General features: G+C 48.8%; 2 protein-coding genes across 5 annotated transcripts in view; both read left to right on the plus strand.

Moving 5' to 3' along the window:
* The first annotated feature begins 1,017 nt into the window (after positions 1–1,017).
* On the plus strand, positions 1,018–9,567 carry LOC309400023 (mothers against decapentaplegic homolog 6-like). The gene is made up of 4 exons (XM_081968322.1): positions 1,018–1,598; positions 3,841–4,220; positions 5,643–5,735; positions 7,908–9,567. The coding sequence occupies exons 2-4, from the start codon at positions 3,845–3,847 to the stop codon at positions 8,444–8,446; spliced, it is 1,008 nt and encodes a 335-aa protein (XP_081824448.1). The 5' UTR covers positions 1,018–1,598; positions 3,841–3,844; the 3' UTR covers positions 8,447–9,567.
* Positions 9,568–14,505: 4,938 nt separating this feature from the next.
* Positions 14,506–21,081, plus strand: part of DCST1 (DC-STAMP domain containing 1) — a 60,539-nt gene continuing 53,963 nt past the window's right edge. For 2 of the 4 annotated variants that reach the window (XM_081968186.1, XM_081968187.1), the window contains exon 1: positions 14,506–14,741. In XM_081968186.1, the coding sequence (XP_081824312.1) occupies positions 14,642–14,741 (100 nt within the window). In that variant the 5' untranslated portion in view covers positions 14,506–14,641. Of the gene's footprint in view, positions 14,742–14,965; positions 15,079–20,812; positions 20,946–21,081 lie in introns of those variants that run through there. The other 2 variants (XM_081968190.1, XM_081968188.1) reach the window with 2 other exon arrangements.

The raw sequence follows: 21,081 nt of genomic DNA on the forward strand, positions 1-21,081 counted from the left end.
AGATCAGATCTGGGTAGGTGCCACTCCTTTGGATGCTCCGTGCGTTTTGGAGAGCTAGGGCGCACGCAGGGGAAGGGCAATTCCCTTTGAGATGCTGGTTTGGAAAATGGGGGGGGCTCTCACTTCCCTCCCCTCCTGCCCCCAAGAGCCAGGTTTCTCCGGCGGAGAGGGGGGGGGGCTCAGATCTGGGTGGGTGGCACTCCTTTGGATTCCCTGGGCGCGTCGTGCGTTTTGGAGAGCTAGGGCGCACGCAGGGGAAGGGTAATTCCCTTTAAGATGCTGGCTCTGGCTGGCAATGGGGATGGGGGCGCGCTGATTTTGCTAGCAGGACGCGGAGAGGGGCGGGTGGGAAGCGACCTCCCAGCCTTGCCTTGCTGGCGCCAAACGCCGCTGGCTCGGTCCTGGGATCCCGAGCCGCGCGGCGCCAGCGCAATCTCTCCTATCTCTTGGGGGAAGTTGGAAGAGGAAGTCGGGAAGATAGCGCGGGCCGCAGCCGCGGAGCGAACGCCCTGGCTTCTTAAAGGGACAGCATCGCTAGATCTTTGGGAAGCCCCGTCTCCTCTCTATCCCTTTTGGCAGAGGAGACCCCCCCCTCCTAGAAGACCCCATATTTAGAAGAGAAAAAAAAACCTTGCAAACTCGGTTGGATTCCTGTCTCCCTGCAAAAAAGGGGGAAAACTGTGGCAGGTGCTACCCCTCCCCTCCCAGGGCCTCTGGTTCTACTCCAGTCAAAGCAGAAACGGGACCTTGAGGACTAGAAACCTAGCTTGGCTGGTGGGCTCCAAAGAGAGCTAGAAACGATGGGAAAGTGTGGTCTATCCACCCCCCATTATCCATATCTGTAACCAGAGTCTTTAGGGCTGCCTAATGGGGTGCACGGGCTTTGATTCTTCTCTTCCTTGGGGAGGGGGGAATCGGTGTGTGTGTGTCAGAGGGGCAAAGTGAGAACAAACCAGGATAAAGATTAAATGTTGGCCTGCTATCAGCCCGGGAACATAAGGTAGCTTGCTTCCTTGTTCCTTTGAGTGACTTGCCGCGGCTAACTGCACTCCTGTGCCCCAGAATTAAGACATTGGGGGGTCACAGGGTGGGGGGGAATTTAAGGGGATACAACCCAGCCTGTTTGGAGGTGCAAATCCAGAACGGGCATCCTTCTTCCATCCAGCCTATTCAGCTCAACCCAGCACAAGGAGATTGCAGCTTCAACGCTGGGGTGCCAAAAGGAATGAGGCCCCAGCTTTTTGCCCCTTGGCAGGCACCTCTACTGCCCCTAACTGCCCCACGCCTTCAAACCAAGGATTTGGGGTCCTCTTCGCTACATCTGGCCAAAGTGGGGAGAAAAAAAACCCCCTTCGATTTGGGGTGCCAGCCTCAACTCAGACTCCTTGCTGCTCTCCAACCCAAGTCTTCCCCAGGCAAACTGAGGTTACTCCACCAGCCCCCTCCCCATTTCCTCTCCCTCCCCCCCAGAGGCTGGGTTAGGGAAGGAGGAGGAGGAGGCAACTCCCAGCAAAGAAAAGATCGGGGCAGGAAATCTGTGGGGCGAGAGCCCTCCAGCCAGCATCCAGCGGAGACCTCAGCCCTCCCCTCTTTACGCAGTGAGTGATTTCTGGGGCGTCGCGGGGAGGGGGGGCTCAAACCTGGGCAACCCTTTCATTGTACCCCTCTGAACCTTGCAAAGAGGGTGGGGGGCTTAAGATTGTTCGGGTTAGCTGCTAGATTCGGGGGTGCCCATTTCAACAAGTGTGAGGGGAAGGGTGACAGCTTCCACGTTTCACTCTTTTGCACAGATTTAAGAGGGGTGTGAAAATATCTACTGACCTCTCACATCCAGGGCATAAATTGTTTCAACTTCTATAGGGCTCTGCACACCAGAACAACTAGACATAAGGATAGTCCCCCCCCCCCCCGCCCCAAGCCATCACTGCTAAACTAATTCCTACAACACCATCAAATTATCTACTAAGACTGTATTACTATTATTATTATTCTACTTCCTTCCTAGTATCTATCTCTCTACACTTAGGACTATAACCATGTTGCTTGTATCTTTCAATTTTAAGTCGTTTTATTTGTTTCCCAGTATAATTTGATTGCTTACTAATAACCTCTGACTATGATTAAGTGTTGTATCTTATGATTCTTGATGAATGTGTTTTATTTTTCTTTATGCCCACTGAGAGCATCTGCACCAAAGACAAATTTCTTGTGTGTCCAATCACACTTGGCAGATAAAGAATTTAATTCCATTCCATTCTGTCTATCCTATATTCTATTCTGTTCTGTTCTGTTCTTCTATTCTCTTACTTCCTATTCTCTATTCTATTCTATTCTAATTCTTATTTCTTATTCTGTATCTATATTCTATTCTACTCTATTCTATTCTCTCATTTTATGTTCTATATTTTTTCTATTCTTTCCTATTCTGTATTCTATATTCTATTCTATTCTCTTATTTTATATTTTATATTCTATTCTATTCTTTCCTGTTCTGTATTCTATATTCTATTCTATTCTCTTATTTTATATTCTATTCTATTCTTTCCTGTTCTGTATTCTATATTCTATTCTATTCTACTCTATTCTATTCTATTCTCTTATTTTATATTCTATATTTTATTCTATTCTTTCCTGTTCTGTATTCTATATTCTATTCTACTCTATTCTCTTATTTTAGATTCTATATTCTATTCTTTCCTGTTCTGTATTCTATATTCTATTCTATTCTATTCTCTTATTTTATATTCTATATTCTATTCTATTCTTTCCTGTTCTGTATTCTATATTCTATTCTACTCTATTCTATTCTATTCTATTCTCTTATTTTATATTCTATATTCTATTCTATTCTTTCCTGTTCTGTGTTCTATATTCTATTCTATTCTGGGCAAAGAGAGCAGAATCCCACCCTAAGAGAAGGAGTTAATAGCATCCCTATGAAATCCCACGAGTGTGTTTATTTTTGGAATTATTTATATTTTGCCTTCCCTCTTGGAAAAAAGATGGTGGGCTTAATGTTTCCTCCTCTGTTTTCCCCCCCTACTTGTAAACAATAACCCTGCGAGATAGGCAATTGAAATTGGGCCTGGCTAGTCTAGGGAAGAGAAGGACCAGGGGAGACAGGAAAGCATCTTCCAATATTTGAGGGGCTGCCCCAGAGAGGAGGAAGGGGGTCAAGCTATTCTCCAAAGCACCCAAAAGCCAGACAAGGAATAATGGATGGAAACTGGCCAAGGAGAGATTCAACCTGGAAATAAGGAGAAAATTTCTGACAGGGAGAAGAATCAACCCATGGAACAGTAGTTGCCTTTGGAAGTTAGGGTTGGGCTAGATGGCCTCAAAGGTCCCTTCCAACTCTGTTGTTCTATATTCAATGGGACCCTGTTAATCTGTTAAATCTGGGCTAAAGCTTTCAAGAAGAGACTGGACGGCCATCAGTCAGAAATGGTGTCGGGTCTCTTGCTTGAGCAGAGGGAGGGGGGTTTGGACTAGATGACCTCCAAGGTCCCTTCCAACTCCGTCATCCTATATTCAATGATAATCTGTTAAATCTGGGCCAAAGCTTTCAAGAAGAGCCTGGATCGCCATCAGTCAGAAAAGGGGTCTCCTGCTCGGGTGGGTGAGGAGGAGGGGGGTTGGACTAGATGACCTCCAAGGCCTCTTTCCAACCCTGTTAATCTGTTAAATCTGGGCCAAAGCTTTCAAGAAGAGACTGGATCGCCATCGGTCAGAAAAGGGGTCTCCTGCTTGGGTGAGTCAGGAGGGGGGGTTGGACTAGATGACCTCCAAGGCCCCTTCCCAACTCTGTTCATCTCTTTATGTTCTCTCCCTCCCCTCGAGCCTCATGTTCCGGTCTCGGAGAGCCAGCTTGGTGCAACGGCTTTGGAGATTGCACTGCGTGACCCCCGGCCTGGAAGACAACCACGGCGCCCTTAAACCCGTGGCCCACGCGCTCTTCAAGAAGCTGAAGGACAAGGAACTGGAGCTGCTGCTTCAGGCGGTAGAGAGCCAGGGGGCCGGAGAATCGGGCTGCGTTTGGATCGAACCCCGCGGGGTGAAGCCCGGCCCGTCGGCTTCGCTGCTGCTGTGCCGTCTGTACCGCTGGCCTGACCTCCGCTTGCCGCACGAGCTCAAGCGGCTCTGTTTCTGCGCGAGCGCCGGGGGCGAGGGGGCTGCCCACTGTTGCAACCCGCATCACCTGAGCCGTCTCGCTCTCCCCGGTGAGTATGGGGGAGGGGGGGCAAGGAGAGGGAGGGGCAGTAATGCACCCCCACTGGGCAAGGAAGCGAGAGGGGCAGGCGTTGCTGGAGATGGGGCACAGCACCGCTCAGAATGAGTCCCCCTTTGTTGGGATTGGGTCGCTATGCGGCCGCCGTGGGAACTGGCCGTTTGGTGGTGGTTGTTTTTAATTTATTTAGTGCATGGCATCTATGGAGGTCATGGAAGCACCGAGGTACAAATTTAGTTTAAATAAAAGATCAGCAAATATACCATCTGTATATCTATCTCTTGTCAATCCATCTATCTATCCATCCATTCTTTCTGTCTGTCTCTCTGTCTGCCTGCCTGCCTACTTACCTATATTTATCTATCTCTCTAACTATCCATTCTATCTATCTATTAGTCCATCTCTCCATCCATCCATCCTGTCTGTCTGTCTACCTACATACCTACCTACCTACCTACATATCTATCTATCTATCTATCTACCTACCTACCTACCTACCTACCTACCTACCTACCTACCTATCTATCTCTATTACTCTATCTCTCTATCCATTCTATCAATCCATCTATCTATCCATCCATCCATCCTGTTTGTCTACCTACCTATCTACCTATCTACTATCTATCACTATTACTCTATCTATCTCTCTATCCATCCATTCTATCTATCTATCTATCTATCTATCTATCTATCTATCTATCTATCTATTTATCTCTTACTATCTCTTATTCTCTATCACTATCACTCTATCTACTATCCCTCCATCCATCCTATCACTATTACTCTCTCTCTCTATCCATTCTAATTATCTATCTGTCTGTCTGTCTGTCTGCCTGTCTATATATCTCTATCTATCTACTATCTATCACTATCACTCTATTTACTATCTCTCCATCCATCCTATCTATCATCTATCACCTATCACTATCTATCACTCTTATCTATCTATCTATCTATCTATCTATCTATCTATCTATCTATCTATCTATCTATCTATCATCTATCTACTATATTACTTTATCTATGTCTCTATCCATCCTATCTATCACTATCTATCTATCTATCATCTATCACTTTATCACTTTATCACTCTATCTCTATCTCTCTATCTACTGTATCTACTATATTACTCTATCTATCTCTCTATCCATCCTATCAATCCATCCATCCATCTATTAATTATCTATCAATATCACTCTATCTATCTACTATGTATCCATCCATCCATCCTACCTATATATCTACAGTATATATAATATATGGACAATATAATGCAGGGGGCCCTAGTTTTACAACAGCCCATTTAGGGACCATCCGAAGTTACAGGGGCACTGAAAAAAACGACTGACGGCCATTTTTCACACTTACAACCCCCGGCCTTTCAAAACCTCTGACGGGTTTTCTCCCTCCACAGACACCCCCCCTCCGCCGTATTGCAAAATCTCACCTTTCTCTGCAGCCCTCAAGGGCCCCAACGTTTTGGAAAACAACTGCAAAGGATGGCAAGGTAGGTAGGAAGGATGGGAGGTTGGGTGTGTGGTTGTGTGTGTGTGTGTGTGTGTGTGTGTGTGTGTGTGTGTGTCTTTTGGACATGCAGTGGGGTTGTTTTAAGTCTCCACTGATGCAGCAAAGGGTCCTGGAGTGATTGGCAGCCTTTCCTGACAGCGAGGACAATCAATCAGTGGGATGATTTGCCTTTTTTTCCCCATCCCTGGAGCTATTTCCAAGAAGAAATTGGACAAGCATTGCTTAGAAATGACGTAGGATCTCCTGCTTGAGCAGGCAGGGGGGTTGGACTAGAAGACCTCCCAGGTCCCTCCCAACTCTGTTATTCTTGTTGAAAGAAAGGGAGAGAGAGAGAAAAAGGAAGGAAGAGGGAAGGAAGGAAGGAAGGAAGGAAGGAAGGAAGGAAGGAAGGGAAGAGGGAGGCCACGGGGTTGGACTAGAAGACCTCCAAGGCCCCTCCCAACTCTTGTTATTCTGTTGAAAGAAAGGGAGAGAGAGGGAAAAAGGAAGGAAGAAGGAAGGAAGAAAGAGAAGGGGGAGGCCACGGGGTTGGACTAGAAGACCTCCAAGGCCCCTCCCAACTCTGTTATTCTGTTGAAAGAAAGGGAGAGAGAGGGAAAAAGGAAGGAAGAAGGAAGGAAGGAAGGAAGGAAGAGAAGGGGGAGGCCACGGGGTTGGACTAGAAGACCTCCAAGGCCCCTCCCAACTCTGTTATTCTTGTTGAAAGAAAGGGAGAGAGAGAGAAAAAGGAAGGAAGAGGAAAGAAAGAAAGAAAGAAAGAAAGAAAGAAAGAAAGAAAGAAAGAAAGAAAGAAAGAAGAGGAATGCCGCGGGGTTGGACTGGAAGACCTCCAAGGTCCCTTCCAACTCTCTTATTTCTCAATAAATAAGGCCGTTAGATGGGATCCAACCAATTCCCCCCCCCATAATTTTATTTTCCTATTTCCAAAGGGACTGCTTCCTCTCCTCCCTCCTCCTCCTCCTCCTCCTCCTCCTCCTCCTCCTCCTCCTCCTCCTCCTCCAGGAAACCCCCTCCCAATCCTTCAAAGCTTCAATGCACAAGGGGGGAGAGAGGGAGAGAGAGAGAAAATGGGAGGCAAAGTTAGTTTGTCTGGGCGAGTCCCCTTTGGTGGATTGTCCGAGAGAAAGGAAGTCTATGTTGGAGGCGACTTTCCTCCTTCATAGACGGCTGGACGACTTGTTTATTTCCAGCAAGAGGAAATGGCGGTCAGAGAGAGAGACGCTAAATAGCCTCTTGACGTACAGAACAGGGTTGAACCTTGGCGCCTCGCCACCCAGCCGCCTCCAAGCATCCCGTGGGCGCCTGGGCCATTTTCCTCCCGGGAGACGGCGGGCGGTGGGGTGGGGGGGTGTCCCCCGACAAAGTCCCACGACCACGTGGCGCCCCGAAGCTCGGCCGCGCGTCTCCGCAGGGATGTCCACGCAATATTATGTCCAGTTTTGGTCATCTAAAGTAGATGAAGAGCCGTGGGAAGGGACCTTGGAGGTCATCTAGTCCTGGTTTCCTGCCTGAGCAGGGGGGTTGGACTGGATGACCTCCCGGGTCCCTTCCGACCCTGTTATTTCCGTTAAATCGTTGTTGCAACGGCGGCGAAAACCACAAGTCCATTTTTTTTTACCAATGCTGTGGCCAAATGACTCGTAAGTCAAAGAACTATCTAAAGAGTAACAAGAGTTGGAAGGGACCTGGGAGGTCATCTAGTCCAACCCCGCTCAGCCCAAGCAGGAGACCTTACACCATTTCTGACCGATGCCAGTCTAATCTCTTCTTGAAAGCCTCCAGGGATGAAGCTCCCACAACTTTTGAAGGCAACTTCTGTCCCATTGAATATAGAATAACAGAGTTGGAAGGGGCCTTGGAGGTCATCTAGTCCAACCCCTGCCCAAGCAAGAGACCCTACATCATTTCTGACAGAGGGCAGTCCAGTCTCTTCTTGAAAGCCTCCAGGGATGAAGCTCCCACAACTTCCGAAGGCAACTTTTGTCCCATTGAATATAGAATAATATTGGAAGGGACCTTGGCGGTCATCTAGTCCAACCCCCCCAGGGCCCCAAGCATTACTGACCGATGGCCGTCCAGTCTCTCCTTGAAAGTCTCCAGTGACAAAAGCTCGATTGTGTAAAATACGGCCGTGTCCCCTTCTCTCCCACAGACACGACCCTCTCCCGCTGTTCCCTGAAAGACGGCTACTGGTGCAAACTGGCTTACTGGGAGTATCGCCTGCGGGTGGGGAGGCTCTACCCGGTCCACGAAGATTACGTCTGCGTTTTCTCCAACCTGCCCGACGGCAACGGGCTCTGCCTGGGCCAGCTGGCATCCCGAAACCGCAGCCAAGCTGTCCGAAGAACACAGGCTAAAATCGGACGCGGTTTATTGCTCAGCCAAGAAGCCGGCGGGGTCTGGGTGTACAACCGAAGCGAGCACCCCCTCTTCGTCTGTTCCCCCACTCTGAGTCCCGTGGGGAGCTTCGCCCCTCCGGTTCACAAAATCCTCCCCGGTTACTCCGTCAAGGTCTTCGATTACGAGCGAGCCACGCATCTGGCGAGCAGGCGGACGGGTACCGGTGAGGGCCCCCACGACGGGCACACGATCCGGATCAGCTTCGGTAAAGGATGGGGTACCTCTTACACCCGCCGTTTCGTTACCTCTTGCCCGTGTTGGCTGGAAGTGCTTCTGAATGCCCCGAGATGAAGCGGTTGTCGTTGGGGAAACGACAACCAACGCAACACGGGGAGTCGTGGGAGCGTATCGCGCACCCCCAACGCAGATCCTTCGGAGCAGCAAGAAACTCAACTTCCTTTGCCGAAGGGGTCTTAAAGCTTTCGGGGGGTCGCCGCTCAAACACACCCCTTTTTTACCTATTGCTTTTGCGACCAAAATGCAGGCAGTCCTCAATTTACGTCCGTCGTTAAGCGAGGCAGTTTCCCCGCGAGATGCACACCCAATTTTGTTTTCATTAGCCAAATCAATGCCAACGTTAAGGGAGTCGCGCCGTTGTTAAGCGAATTCAGCTTCCCCCCCATTGTCTTCGTTTGGGGGGACGGTGGTTAAAGAAATCCTTGCTGTTGTTAAGTAGATCACAGGGTCGTTAAGTGAACCTGGCTCCCCCCCCTTGTCAGAAGCCAGCTGGGGAAGTCGCAAATATTGAACCTTGGATTCTGAGATGCCACGACCGTCGTAAATACAAAGCGGTTGGCAAACACCCCAATTTTGACCCCGGGGAGGGAGGGATGCTGGGTTGGTCGTAAGTGCAAGGACATTAAGTGCCTTTTTAAAGGTCCGTTGTAACGTCGAACAGTCGCTAAATTAAGCGTCGTTAGTCAAGGACTGCATGTACCCAGTTGCCAAGTCAGTCTGAATTGTGATCGCGTGAGATCCCGCAAACCCCGGTCCGTGAGCAACCGAAATCCCCTTTCTTAGCCGTTGTAACTGGGAACCGTCACTAAACGAATGGTCGTAGGTTCGAGGACTGCCTGTACGCGGCCCTAGCACAGTAGCTAACTTTATATTAGTCACCCCGTCGTCTTCCTTCTGGAGCTGAATGTTGAAAACGAGGAGAAAAAGGTCAGGTTTTAGGGAGAGGACGGAAAATGAGAACGCTTGGAAACACGGCGGGAAATCGATCCCTTATCACGTGGTGGGAAAATTGAAATGTTCCAATTTGTGGATTGAGAAATCGTAAGTTGCTTGGTGGTTTGAGAGGTGGCCGAGTTCGGATAAGAGATAAAAATGTCCGTGTGGGGGAAATAAGGAATATTTAGGAGTGAGTTTTCCTTCTGTAGTATCTTCAAGATTAAATTGCTTTAAAAAAAAAATTGATTTTGGTGGTTATTGTCAGAGAAAAACACAGCAAAATCAGTACAAGTCCAATGGTTGTTGTTTTTTTTAACTACTGTGCAGGTAATCCTCGATTTACGACCGCAAAAAGGGGATCACACGATCCTGGCCCGTCATAAAATACAAGTCAGTTGCCAAACCTCTGAATTTTGATCGTCCTGTGTCCCCGGAGATGTTGCAACGGTCATAAGTGAACTTTTTCAGTGTCGTAACTTCAAACGGTCACAAAACGAACCGTTGCAAAGTCGAGGACCATCTAATATTAGTGCAAATCTTTCTTTTTTTTTAAACTGCACTCCAAAATCTTAAATCCGAACGCACAAATGCCAACGTCTCTTCAAAACATTAAATATTCTCATCCAGGAAACTATTATGTATTTTTTACAATTCTCCGGTGCTCCTGAGCATGCGCAGAGCGATCACCGATTGGGTTTTTCTCTTGCTTATTTGGCTGAATCAGATTCCCGGCCTTGGCAAGTTTGTCTACTTTGCAATTCGAAAGGCAGAACCCCCCCCCCCCGAGGGATTTCTAATTAGCAGGCTCCTGAGCATATGCAAAGTGCAATTCTTCTCCAGAGTGCACTAACAGTGTTAAATTCCAAATGCACTGAATTGGGAGGGGGTTAGTGGGGAGGGGGAAAGGTCAGGGGTCAGCAGAGCTAAATCACCACTCCCTTTTGCAAATATTTAAAATAATAGACAAATAAATATGTTTTAAGTCCACAAAACCTAGAGTTTGCAGACCTGCCAGCAGAGGTCGCTCGCTGCACAAGTGCTAAAAAAGAAATTCCCTATTTTCTATTTAAAAGTTGGAATTCAAGTGGATATTTATTTAAATTCTTTGGAAACGTAGGTGCTGCATTCAATCCAACGGGCTCAGTTTTTCATCCTGGTTAGTTTTTGAGGAACCCCAAAGGAATCTTTTAAATTGCCAAATATCCAGTCCTGGGAATAAGATGCTTTTTTATAACCCGGGTTAAATCGGTTATGCGAATTGTATTGCTTGCTTGTGGAGCAGTTTATAAAACAAGCCACAGTTAAAACAAACCATAGTTTCCTGCAAAGCCACCATCATTCCACGGGCTGCTTTGCAGGTGGTTCGCGACTTACGACCACCGCTGTGCTGAAAATTTCCGCTGCTAAGCGAGAATTTGAGGTGTCTTCCCCCCATTTTACAACCTCTCTTGCAACGGTCGTTAAAGCGAATCTCTGGAGTTGAGTTAGTCATACGGTGGTTAACTAAATTTTGACGCCGCCAACAGAGAAGAGAAGCGAGCGAATCGGCCTCCAGATCTAAACATCTCAGCTGCCCCAAACCTTGCAGGATTTGAGGTGGGGCTATGGGGAGAAAGGAGTCAGGAGGGGGGCAAACACCCCACCCCATGCTTTCATCTGGGGTCTGTGATTGACAGCTCGGGAATCCGCCCGTCTCTTGCCCGTGGATTTCCTCCTGTCTTGCCAACTTCAACCCCTCTTCGCTGCAAAATATTCAGCCCCCGGCAAGACAAGTCGCTTGGTGGGGAAGGGTGGGTGGATTTCCTGCGTGCCAACCACTTCAGAGCGGGTGGGGAAGGAAGAGGGGCACAGCCGGGGAATGCCGGGCTCCCCACACGCCACCCCAAAACCGCCCCTCCGCCTCCAGATCCCCTCGGCGTCGCAAATTTTAAAAACCCCAACTGTCTTTTGATATATTTTTGCAAAGCGAGCGACTTGGCGCCCACTCTTAATCTGCCAGCTTTGTTCGAGGGCTGAGATTGCAGCAGCCGTGGGCAGGATTCTCACTCGCTCCCGTCAAGCTTGCGATGACACCCTTTCTGGAAATCGGCTCCTTGAGGACTAGAAGCTTGGCTCCTTTTGCGGAGGAGGAAGCTGGCACACCTGGTTTGGATGAGGGGGGAAAAAACAACAACATTTCGTTTTAAGGGTTTCTTAGATCTCTAAATTCTACCCGCCTGGGGTATAAAATCAGCCTGACAAAACCTCCCTTATTTTCTGCTGTCACAGGGCCTTTATCTGGGGGTGGGGTGGGGGTTATTAGCCAAGCCTCCTGGTGTCTCTGGAACTCCCTGCCTCAGGAAGCAGGAAGGGCACAAGCTTTGTTTGCTTGCAAACAAGCCTTGCCGAAAACACCAGACGTGTGTGTTTTATTTTTTATTAATTTTTTAAAATCCTGCTTCCCGTCGGGGTGCTCCCAAGTTTGTTTTTAAACTTTTGGGTTCTCAAGGTGGGCCGCTGCTTCGGATGGCAGGAGGGATTCACCGAAACCGTGAAATAAGATAATGGTAATATTTGCATTCGCACACCACATAAACTCGGACCTGAACAGTTGAAAAAGTTGTAGATGTTTGAACCCTTGAGAAGTGAAACTGGGAATCAATTTCTAGAAGGAAAATCTATCTATCTATCTATCTATCTATCTATCAATCAATCAATCAATCAATCAATCATCTATCTTCTACCTGCCTATCTACCTAATCTGTGTGTCTCTATTAATCTCTATCTATCTGTCTATTCTCTCTCTCTCTCATCTATCTGTCTATATCTCTATATCATCTATCTATATCTCTCTATTAACCTCTATATCTATCTACAGTATCTATCTATCACTAGCCCTTCTAATATATATGTATATGTTAATATCTATCATCTATCTATCCATCCATCTATTTGTCCGTCCTTCCACCTGTTCACCTTCCTACCTACCTAATCCGTGTATTTCTATTAATCTCTATCTGCCTGTCGTAATCTCTCTCTCTCTTTCTCTCTTCTGTTTATATCTGTCTTTATTGCTATCATCTTTAATCTATCCATATCTATTAACCTCTATATCTATCTACAGTATCTATCTATGGTATCTATCTATATCTATCTATCTCTATCTATCTATCTATCTATCTATCTATCTATCTATCTTTAGCCCTCCTAATATATCTATGTATGTTAATACCTATCATCTATCTATCCATCCATCCATCTACCTACCTACATACATACCTAATATGTGTATCTCTATTAATCTCTCTCTCTCTCTCTCATCTGCCTATATCTGTCTCTCTGTAATCTCTATCATCTATATCTCTCTATTAACCTCTATATGGTGTCTGTCTGTCTGTATCTGTCTGTACCTGTCTATCTGTCTGTCTATCTACCTATCTATCTACCTATCTACCTACCTATCTATCTATCTATCTATCTATCTATCTATCTATCTATCATCTATCTACCTACCTACCTACCTACCTACACATACATACATACATACATACATACATACATACATACATACATTCTCCCATCTATCATCTATCTATCTATCTATCTATCTATCTATCTATCTATCATCTATCTATCTATCTATCTATCTATCTATCTATCTATCGTCTATCTATCTATCTATCCCTGTCTGTCTATAATCTCTCTCTCTCTCTCTCTCTCTCTCTCTCTCTCTCACACACACACACACACACACACACACACACAACCGGCAACAGAATTCCCACTGCTAACCCAAGCGGCCATCCACTGCCTGCTAAAGCCAGGGAAGGGAAGCGAAGGTGTGGAAGGGAGCAGGGGAGCGTCGGGATGCCAGTCCAGGTGGCCTCAATTGCCTCGACGTGATGCCGGACCAAGCTGACACCCGGCTTCCTTGCCCGCGCCCCCTCGCACAGGTGACTGGGTGGGGCCACACAAGCACAACCTGTTCGGTTGCAAGCAGGCAAGGTGGGGTTAGCAACACCGTGTTCTTCCCCGCCTGCCTGCTCACCTGGTCTCACCTGAGCCCCACCCGATGTGCAATAGGGAGCCTGGGCCTTCCTTCCTTCCCTCCCACCCTTCCCTCTCGACTGGGCTCCAAGTCCCCCTCCCTCTTTCTAAATTAAACAAGACCCTTTTTGCACCCAGGATCGGCGCAGAATAAACCAACCGAAGGTATCGGCAGAAATTGGCACCTTTCAATTGCAATTCTTTTCGTGCACCCTTTTCTATTATTATTATTATTATTATGGACTAGAGGACCTCCAAGGTCCCTTCCAACTCTGATATTCTGCCATTTTTCTTTCTTTCCTTCCTTCCTTCCTTCCTTCCTTCCTTCCTTCCTTCCTTCCTTCCTTCCTTCCTTCCTTCCTTCCTTCCTTCCTTCCTTCCTTCCTTCCTTCTCCATCCCTGGGGGGCTCTTTGGTGCTCTCTGAGCTTGGTGGTTTTCTTGCAGACGTCTCACGACCAAACTAGGTAACATTGTCAGTTTTACACTAGAGGCGGGGTTTGCAGAGAGAAGGAGGAGGAGCAAAAGGAGTGCTGGGTCTTTGAACTTGGTTATTTTCCGTGCAGACGTTTCATGACCTAACTAGGTTACATCATCAGTGCTAAAAAAGAAGTGGGGTTAAACTCTTTATATACAGTCCCTGAAGGGGGGGGGGGCTGTTTTTTCCAAACCTTAATCCGAAACGAGTTGAGTTAAGCAACTTGGGGCACGTGTGTTTGTGTGTGTGTGTCTTGTTGTGAGGACCCCCCCCAAAAAAAGGTCAAAAACAGCTTCCCCCCCCCCTTTAGCGCTGCTCCGTACTCACCCCCCCCCTCTTCTAGCAGAATCGAAAGGGCAGGCTGGAGAGATCGTTTTGCAAACGGTGGGGAGGGTTGCATGGCCAGTGGGTGGGTGGGAGGCAGAGGAGAACGCCCCCTCCCTCTCCCCACCCTTCTCCCCTCCCCACCCCCCCGGGGGAAAGTCCCATCTACCGATTCCGTCATCCTTTTTTCCACCCGCACACATCCTCTTCCGCAGAGCCGCCTGTGTGATTCAAGCCCTCTTCCTCGGCCCTCCCCCGCCCTTTGAAGTGACCCTCCCCTTCCCCCTCCCTTAAGACCCCTCCCCATCCCGCCGGGCAGCGAAGGAAAAAAAAAGGGGACTTTCCAGCGCCCTGCGCGAAAGGGACCAAAGGAGAGTCGTAGCCAAAGCGGGAGCATCGCTTCTTTTCCCGGCGCCCCCTCCCCACTTTTGGAAGTGGGGGCGGTGGGGGAAGGAAGGAGGAAAAAAAAAACCAGCCCGGGTGCCCAATGAGAAGCCGGGGAGATTCCCCGAGACCCAATCAGAGGGCGGCCCAGGCAGCTGGCAAAGTGGATCGAGGCGCCCATGGCGAGGAGACTCCGCGGCCAGGTGAGGGCAGGTAGAGGGGGAGGAGCCGCGGGGAGGGGGGAAGAGAGCCAAGGAAAAAGGGGGGAGGAGGGGAGGTTTGAGCTCCCTTCCCTCCCTCCCTTTTCCTGGGAAGGCCGAGCTGGAGGGAGGGGGGGAAGGACAGGTGAGTGGGGGGCGTGGCCAAGAGGACAGGTGAGCGGGAGGGGGGAAGAGCGAGAGGCGGAGGAGGAGGAGGAGGAGGCAGCGCGCCCGACACTCCGAGAGCGGTCGCCGCTGCCAGCAGGAGCGACCACTCGACCCGCTTGAACCAGCAGCCAGACCCACGGGACAGCGTCCGCCCAAGGCAGGGGGGGTTTAGGTGAGTCTCTCCCCCTTTCGGGGTTCCCCTCTCCCCAATTAGGAGTGGTGGTGGTCGTCCTCCAGACCCTTCCCCTCGTCTTCTTCCCCTAACCCCGCTCCTTTGAACAGATTTCACACAGGGGGAAGGGACCTTGGAGGTCATCTAGCCCAACCCCCTCACCGCACAAGCAGGAGACCCTGCCTGCACTCTTCCCTGACAGATGGCAGCCCAGTCTCTTCTTTTCAACCCCCCCCCCCTCACGCTTTCTCTCCTGTTGGCAGCCATCGGCTCCGGCTGGGGACGATGGGGGAGGTGATCCAAGCGCATCTGGAAAGGCGGGCGGGCGGGACGGAGGGAGTCGTGTCTCTTGATATTTGGGGAGGGGGGGAGGGAAGTCTGGCTTTGGACTCTTAGCCCCCCCCCCCCTGCTCGTCTGATTTCTTTCTCTTTTTTGCCTTGGGGGCTGTGGGAGGGGCATGAATGTCCCTTTACCTTCCTCCCCCTTCTGCCTTTTCTCTGCCCCCCCTCCCCAATACCCCTTCTCTCTCTTTTCCCAAATCCCATTAACTTCCTCCTTCCTCTTTCTCACAGCCCCCACCTCCTCCAAGGCAACATGAATCCTTTTCTCCAGCTGCCCCTCCTCCTTCTCCCCCCCTTTTCCCAAAAGCAGGAAGCATATCCAGCTTGGGCAGGGGGAAAAAAAATCAAGTAAGGAGTTACCATCACAAGGGGGGGGGGAAGCAGCTAAATCCCCCATTTGTTTTATATCCAAAAAAAACGCCCCCTTCCCATCCAAGGTCCCTTCCAACTGTTATTCTGCTTGAGCAGGGGGCTGGACTAGAAGACCTCCAAGGTCCCTTCCAACTCTGTCATTTTGTTATTCTACTTTCTTTCTTTTTTAAGTTTTTAATATATTTTTTTAGTCTCATTCACACCTTTACGTGTATACATTCTCCCAGTTATTATTCTTATCGCGTTTTTAACACTTTTAAACACTCATTTTCCCTGTAGGGGAAAAAAAATAAAATCAAAATATAGGATTGGGATTGTTTTGCTTACCGTACCATACAACTATTTTGTTTTTGCCACCAAACGACTATTCTTTCCTTTCCTTTTCTCCCTCTCTCCCTCCCTTCTCTCCTTTCTTCTTTCCTCCTCTCCTTCCCCTTCCCTTCTTCCCCTGAAAGCCATAATGAGAAAAACATGGAATTGCTGAACAAGGGTAAACTGCAAGCTAATATAAATCTGTGTCGTTATTAGAAATACATAAGCCTTACAAGAACGGGGCAGGGGACCATGGGCTACATAGTACTGTGCTTCCCCAGAATGTATGAATCTTTTGATTCGTACATTCTGGGGTCAGAATCTTTTGATGGGGGCAAAGTATAAAATAAATTCTTCTGTTGCATATATCAAAAAGGAGAAAGAAATACATAAATCGGTCGATTGTAATAATTATGTTTAATCTGATTTCTTTCATTTGGATCCCACCCAGCTTAAAATCTGGCGTGTCATATCCAACACATCTGTTCGCTTGTTCCTATTCCCACCCACCCACCCCCACCAATTTTGGGGCACCCCGAAATGGCACCCATGGACGAAAACTTTAAAACATCCTCCAAACTTTTTTCCTTCTATCCCGGAGCATAATCATCGCGAGAAATTAAACCGGGATGGGCCAACTCTCTTTTTTCGTTTCTGCCCTCCTGTCCCTTCCCAAAATTTAGAAATTTTGCCCAAGTCAAAAGGTGTTTTGTTTTTTTTCCGTGCCCGGATATATTTCGTTTTATCTAATTCCTTCCGGGCTGTTTTCGTGTCGGGGTAACGTTGGTTAAGAATTAATCATAATTATTACATTCAGTATTTCTAATAGTAATAATAATACACGTTTCTCTTAGGTTGCAATCTTATACATTGTTCAATTATTCCATGTTTTCTCTTGTTATTTACTTCTATTTTATTATATAAAAGTGGATACACTGATATTCCAGAATTCCGGTCGAAGGGGGGTGGACTAGATGACCTATATTAATATAAAGGCCCCCTTCCAAAGACTTGTTATTCTATTTCTATTCAAAAGTAAGCGTAGTTCCCATTTTACCACGGTCGTTAAGGGAATCCCAGCACTTGTTAATTTAGTCACACGTCGTTAAGAGAGTCTTGGCTCATCCAAATGTCGCCAACGAGCCCGGGGACACCGTCATAGGTACGAGTTAGTTGGCAGGCGCCTGAATGTGGACCCGTTGCCCCCAACAGTCGTTAAGTGCGAAAACATTCCCCAAGTCACTTTTCTTCAGCCCCGTCGTAACGTTGAACGGTCACTAAACGAGGCGTTGCCACGGTTACCTTCACTACCTTCACGAAGCATGCAGGGTTACCTTCGCTAACTCAAACTCCTTGGCATGCCACGGCTTGCAAAAATAAATAACAACAACAACAACAACAACAATAATAATAATAATAATAATATTAGAAAATTGGTAGTACGTGTTGCAGAGATTTTTTTTTAACCGTCCTGCCGAGTCTGGCTGGCGTTATCGTCCCACCGTGATGATTTTGTGGCTTTTCAACCCTACAAGGGGGTGCCCACGATAAAGGATTCATGCCCTGGCACAGGTGGGCATCTGATGGGCACCAGGTGAGACCTTCTTGCCACCTTTCTACCCGCTTTTTCGAAGCAGAGGGAGGATTGGCGACTTGGTCCCCCTCCCCCTCCCCCACGGGGCGAAGTTTTCGTTTGGACTCTGGCCCATGGGGCACACCCAGCCAGCCCCACGGATCAACCCTGCCCTCCTTCGCCGGGACGTGTCTCCGTGAGGTCATCTCCCTCGCCGAACTGGCTGGGCCGTTTCTGGGAAGTTTTTGGGGGATGCCGAGAATTGCTTTCGTTGGGCAAATTGCTTTGGTTTCTCTGACCCCACCCTGTCTGGAATGGGATAGGGTCTCCTGCTTGAGCAGGGGGGTGGACTAGAAGACCTCCAAGGTCCCTTTCAATTCTGTTATTCTGTTATTCTTTATTTTCTTTCTTTCTTTTCTTCCCTTCCTCTCTTTTCCCTATCCCTCTTTCCCTCCTTCCTTCCCTCTCTCCCTCCCCTCAGACCTTTCTCTGTTTTCCTTCCCCTCTACTTCCTTCCTGCCCGCCTTCCTTCTCATTTTCCTTCCTTCCTTCCTTCTTTCTTTTCTTCCTATTCTTTCTTTCTTTTCTTCCTTCTATCCTTTCTTCCCTTTCTCTCTCTTTCCCTTTCCCTCTTCCTTCCATTCCTTCCTTCCTTCCCACTGTTCTCTGTTTCTCTTCCCCTCTACTGCCTTCCTTCCTTCCTTCCTTCCTTCCTTCCTTCCTTCCTTCCTTCCTTCCTTCCTTCCTTCCTTCCTTCCTTCCTTCCTTCCTTCCTCGTCACTGGAGGTTTTCAAGAAGAGACTAGACAGCCATTTTCCTGAAATAGGATAGGGTCCCTTTTCCAAACTGCTTTGCGCATCCACCCCAGTTTCTCGCTCCGAAATGGGATAGGCTCCTCCTGCCCGGGTTGGGCTAGATGACCTCCAAGGTCCCTTCCCACTCAGCCGCCCTCTGTTGTTTTAGCACAGAAAGACTTCGCACTTTGCATGGCCCGCCAAGAAGGGTTGGTGTGTTTTTGTTTCCCCGCTCCCCGTTCCAGCCCACAGCCCCTGAAAAAATCCCCTGGTGGTGCCCCATCCAAGCAGGCCCTAAAGAGCTTCCCACGTGGGCTGGTGCTGCCCGCAGCCCCCCTCCACACACACACACAGATCTCCTGTGCCCTCCTCTCCTGCCAGGGAGGGTGGGAAGGCCAAGAGCCTCCGCTTGGCACACCTGACTTCTGTTTCCCCCCCCCCCCGCCCCGCCCCGCCTCTGTTCCCAGCCTGCCAGCTCCTAGGTGAGTGTGGCGGCTTGTCTCTAAGACAGCGCCTACCGATTGTCCCCAGGTGTCCTGGATGTGCAACACGGAAGGAGGAAGGGGGGCGGCGAAGGAAGGGGGCGGCTTGCCAGGAGCCAGAGAGAGCTGAGGCTGCTTGGTTGCGTTGGTACGTTGGTGCATGCATGCAAAACTCTCGGGGGGGGGGGGGTAGGGAGTAAGGGTGGCCGTGCACACCTAGGAAGGTCACGTCTTATCACTCAAGGTAAGCCTGTGTGCTGCACCCCTTTGAACCCTAGACTCAGGAGACACATTCTCTCTCCCCCCTCCCTCTTTCTCTCTCTCTTTCCCCCACTCTCTCTCTTCCTCTCTCTTATCTATCCTTGTCTCTCTCTCTCTCTCTCTCTCTTCCTCTCTTCCCCCCGCTCTCTCCTCCTCTCTCATCGATCCTTATCTCTCTCTTTCTTTCTCCCTCTCCCTCTCTTTCTCTCTCTTGCCCCTCTCTCCTTCTCTCTCTCCCTCTCTTTTTCTCTCTCTCTTTCCCCCCTCTCCTCTCTCTTATCTATCCTTGTCTCTCTCTCCATCTATTTATCATCTATCAACTATATATCTATCTTTGTGTCTCTATCTATCTATCTATCTATCTATCTATCTATCTATCTATCTATCTCTATATTATCCATCCTCTCTCCCTCCCTCACTCCCCCCCTCTCTCGCTGTCTATATATGTATTATCTATCAACTATCAATTTATCTTTGTATGTCTATATCATCTATCTATCTATCTATCTATCTATCTATCTATCTATCTATCTATCTATCTTATCCATCGCTCCCCTCCATCTATCTATCTATCCTATCAACTATCTATCCTATCAACTATCTATCTGTGTATCTATCTATCTATCTATCTATCTATCTATCTATCTATCTATCTATCTATCTATCATCTATCTATCATCTATCTATCTCTATATTATCCATCCCCCCTCTCTCTATCTCATAATCTATATAAGATATAATTATCTATATGTTTTTGTCCGCCCTTCCTTCCTTTTCTCATTCCCATTTCCTCCCTCCCTCCCTCCTCCTTTCCTTTGCTTTCCCTTCCTTCTTTTCCTTCCCTCCCCTCCCCTCCTCTATCTATTAAATTTGGAGGTTGCCCATCTCACTATCCCAGGCCAGTCTGAATCCCTGCAAGAGAAATATTTGGGTATTTCACTTCTCAACCCTGATGCCTCTTTCTTAAACAGGCCAAAGTCGAGTACCCTTTGGGCTGCCAGGCATAAATCCAACAGGCGCCGTAAAAATTTCCCAATCCAATCCCCCCTTCTCCTTTCCCCCCTTATTCTGCAGAAGGCGGAAGGGGGCTGCAGGGCCAACACAGAACAAGACGGGAACGGCAGCATGCCGGAAGGGCTCAGCTGGAGTGGCTGGCCTTTGCTGTCCCTGGAGTTTTGCCTCGGCTGATCGGCTCCCAGGTGGCACCCGTTGGGATGCCAGGCTGGCATCCCACTGCCCATTTAGCCAGAAAAAGTCTTTTCCCTTGTAAATTTGGTATATATATATATATATATTTTAGCAAGACACGGAAAGGAGGCAGGAGTTGTGCACCTCCCAAATGGAGAGGGGGTGCATTTCCAAAGCCCCCCCCCAATTCAGCGTGCCATCCCTGATGCCAGCTGGGCCTGGCACGGCCCCTGTTGCATGGCTGCCCTGCCTTCTGGGAGGCAGAGGTCCCTCCTTGGGGGGGGGGGTGGCTGGGTGGCTGATGAAACCGCCGCGAAATCGTCCTTTGGCCCCACCCAGCTCTTAGCCAGCGATGCCCCCCTCCCGGGTGGGAGCCGAGAAGAGAGCAGAACGGGCGCTCCATGGCAACCCCCAGGGCCTTTCCCCATCCTCCTGCCTTGAAACCGGAGACTCCTATGGCCAGGAGGCCAAACCTCGGAGGAGGCGAGGCCGCGCAGCTGGGCAGGGTGCCAGCCACGGTTGGCAGTGCAAAGAAGGAAGGAGGTGAACTCTGGGCTGGGGGAGATGCTGGTCGCTGAAGGTGGAGGATGGGGGGGGGGAAGGGCAGAGACTTTGCCCCATAATTCTCATGGGGAAGGGGAGGAGTTTCCTCTGGTAGAAGTTGGGTGGACCTCATGCC

This window comes from Natrix helvetica, assembly GCF_964273705.1.
Source record: "Natrix helvetica genome assembly, chromosome: 16".
In the NCBI taxonomy this organism is placed as follows: Eukaryota; Metazoa; Chordata; class Lepidosauria; order Squamata; family Natricidae; genus Natrix; species Natrix helvetica.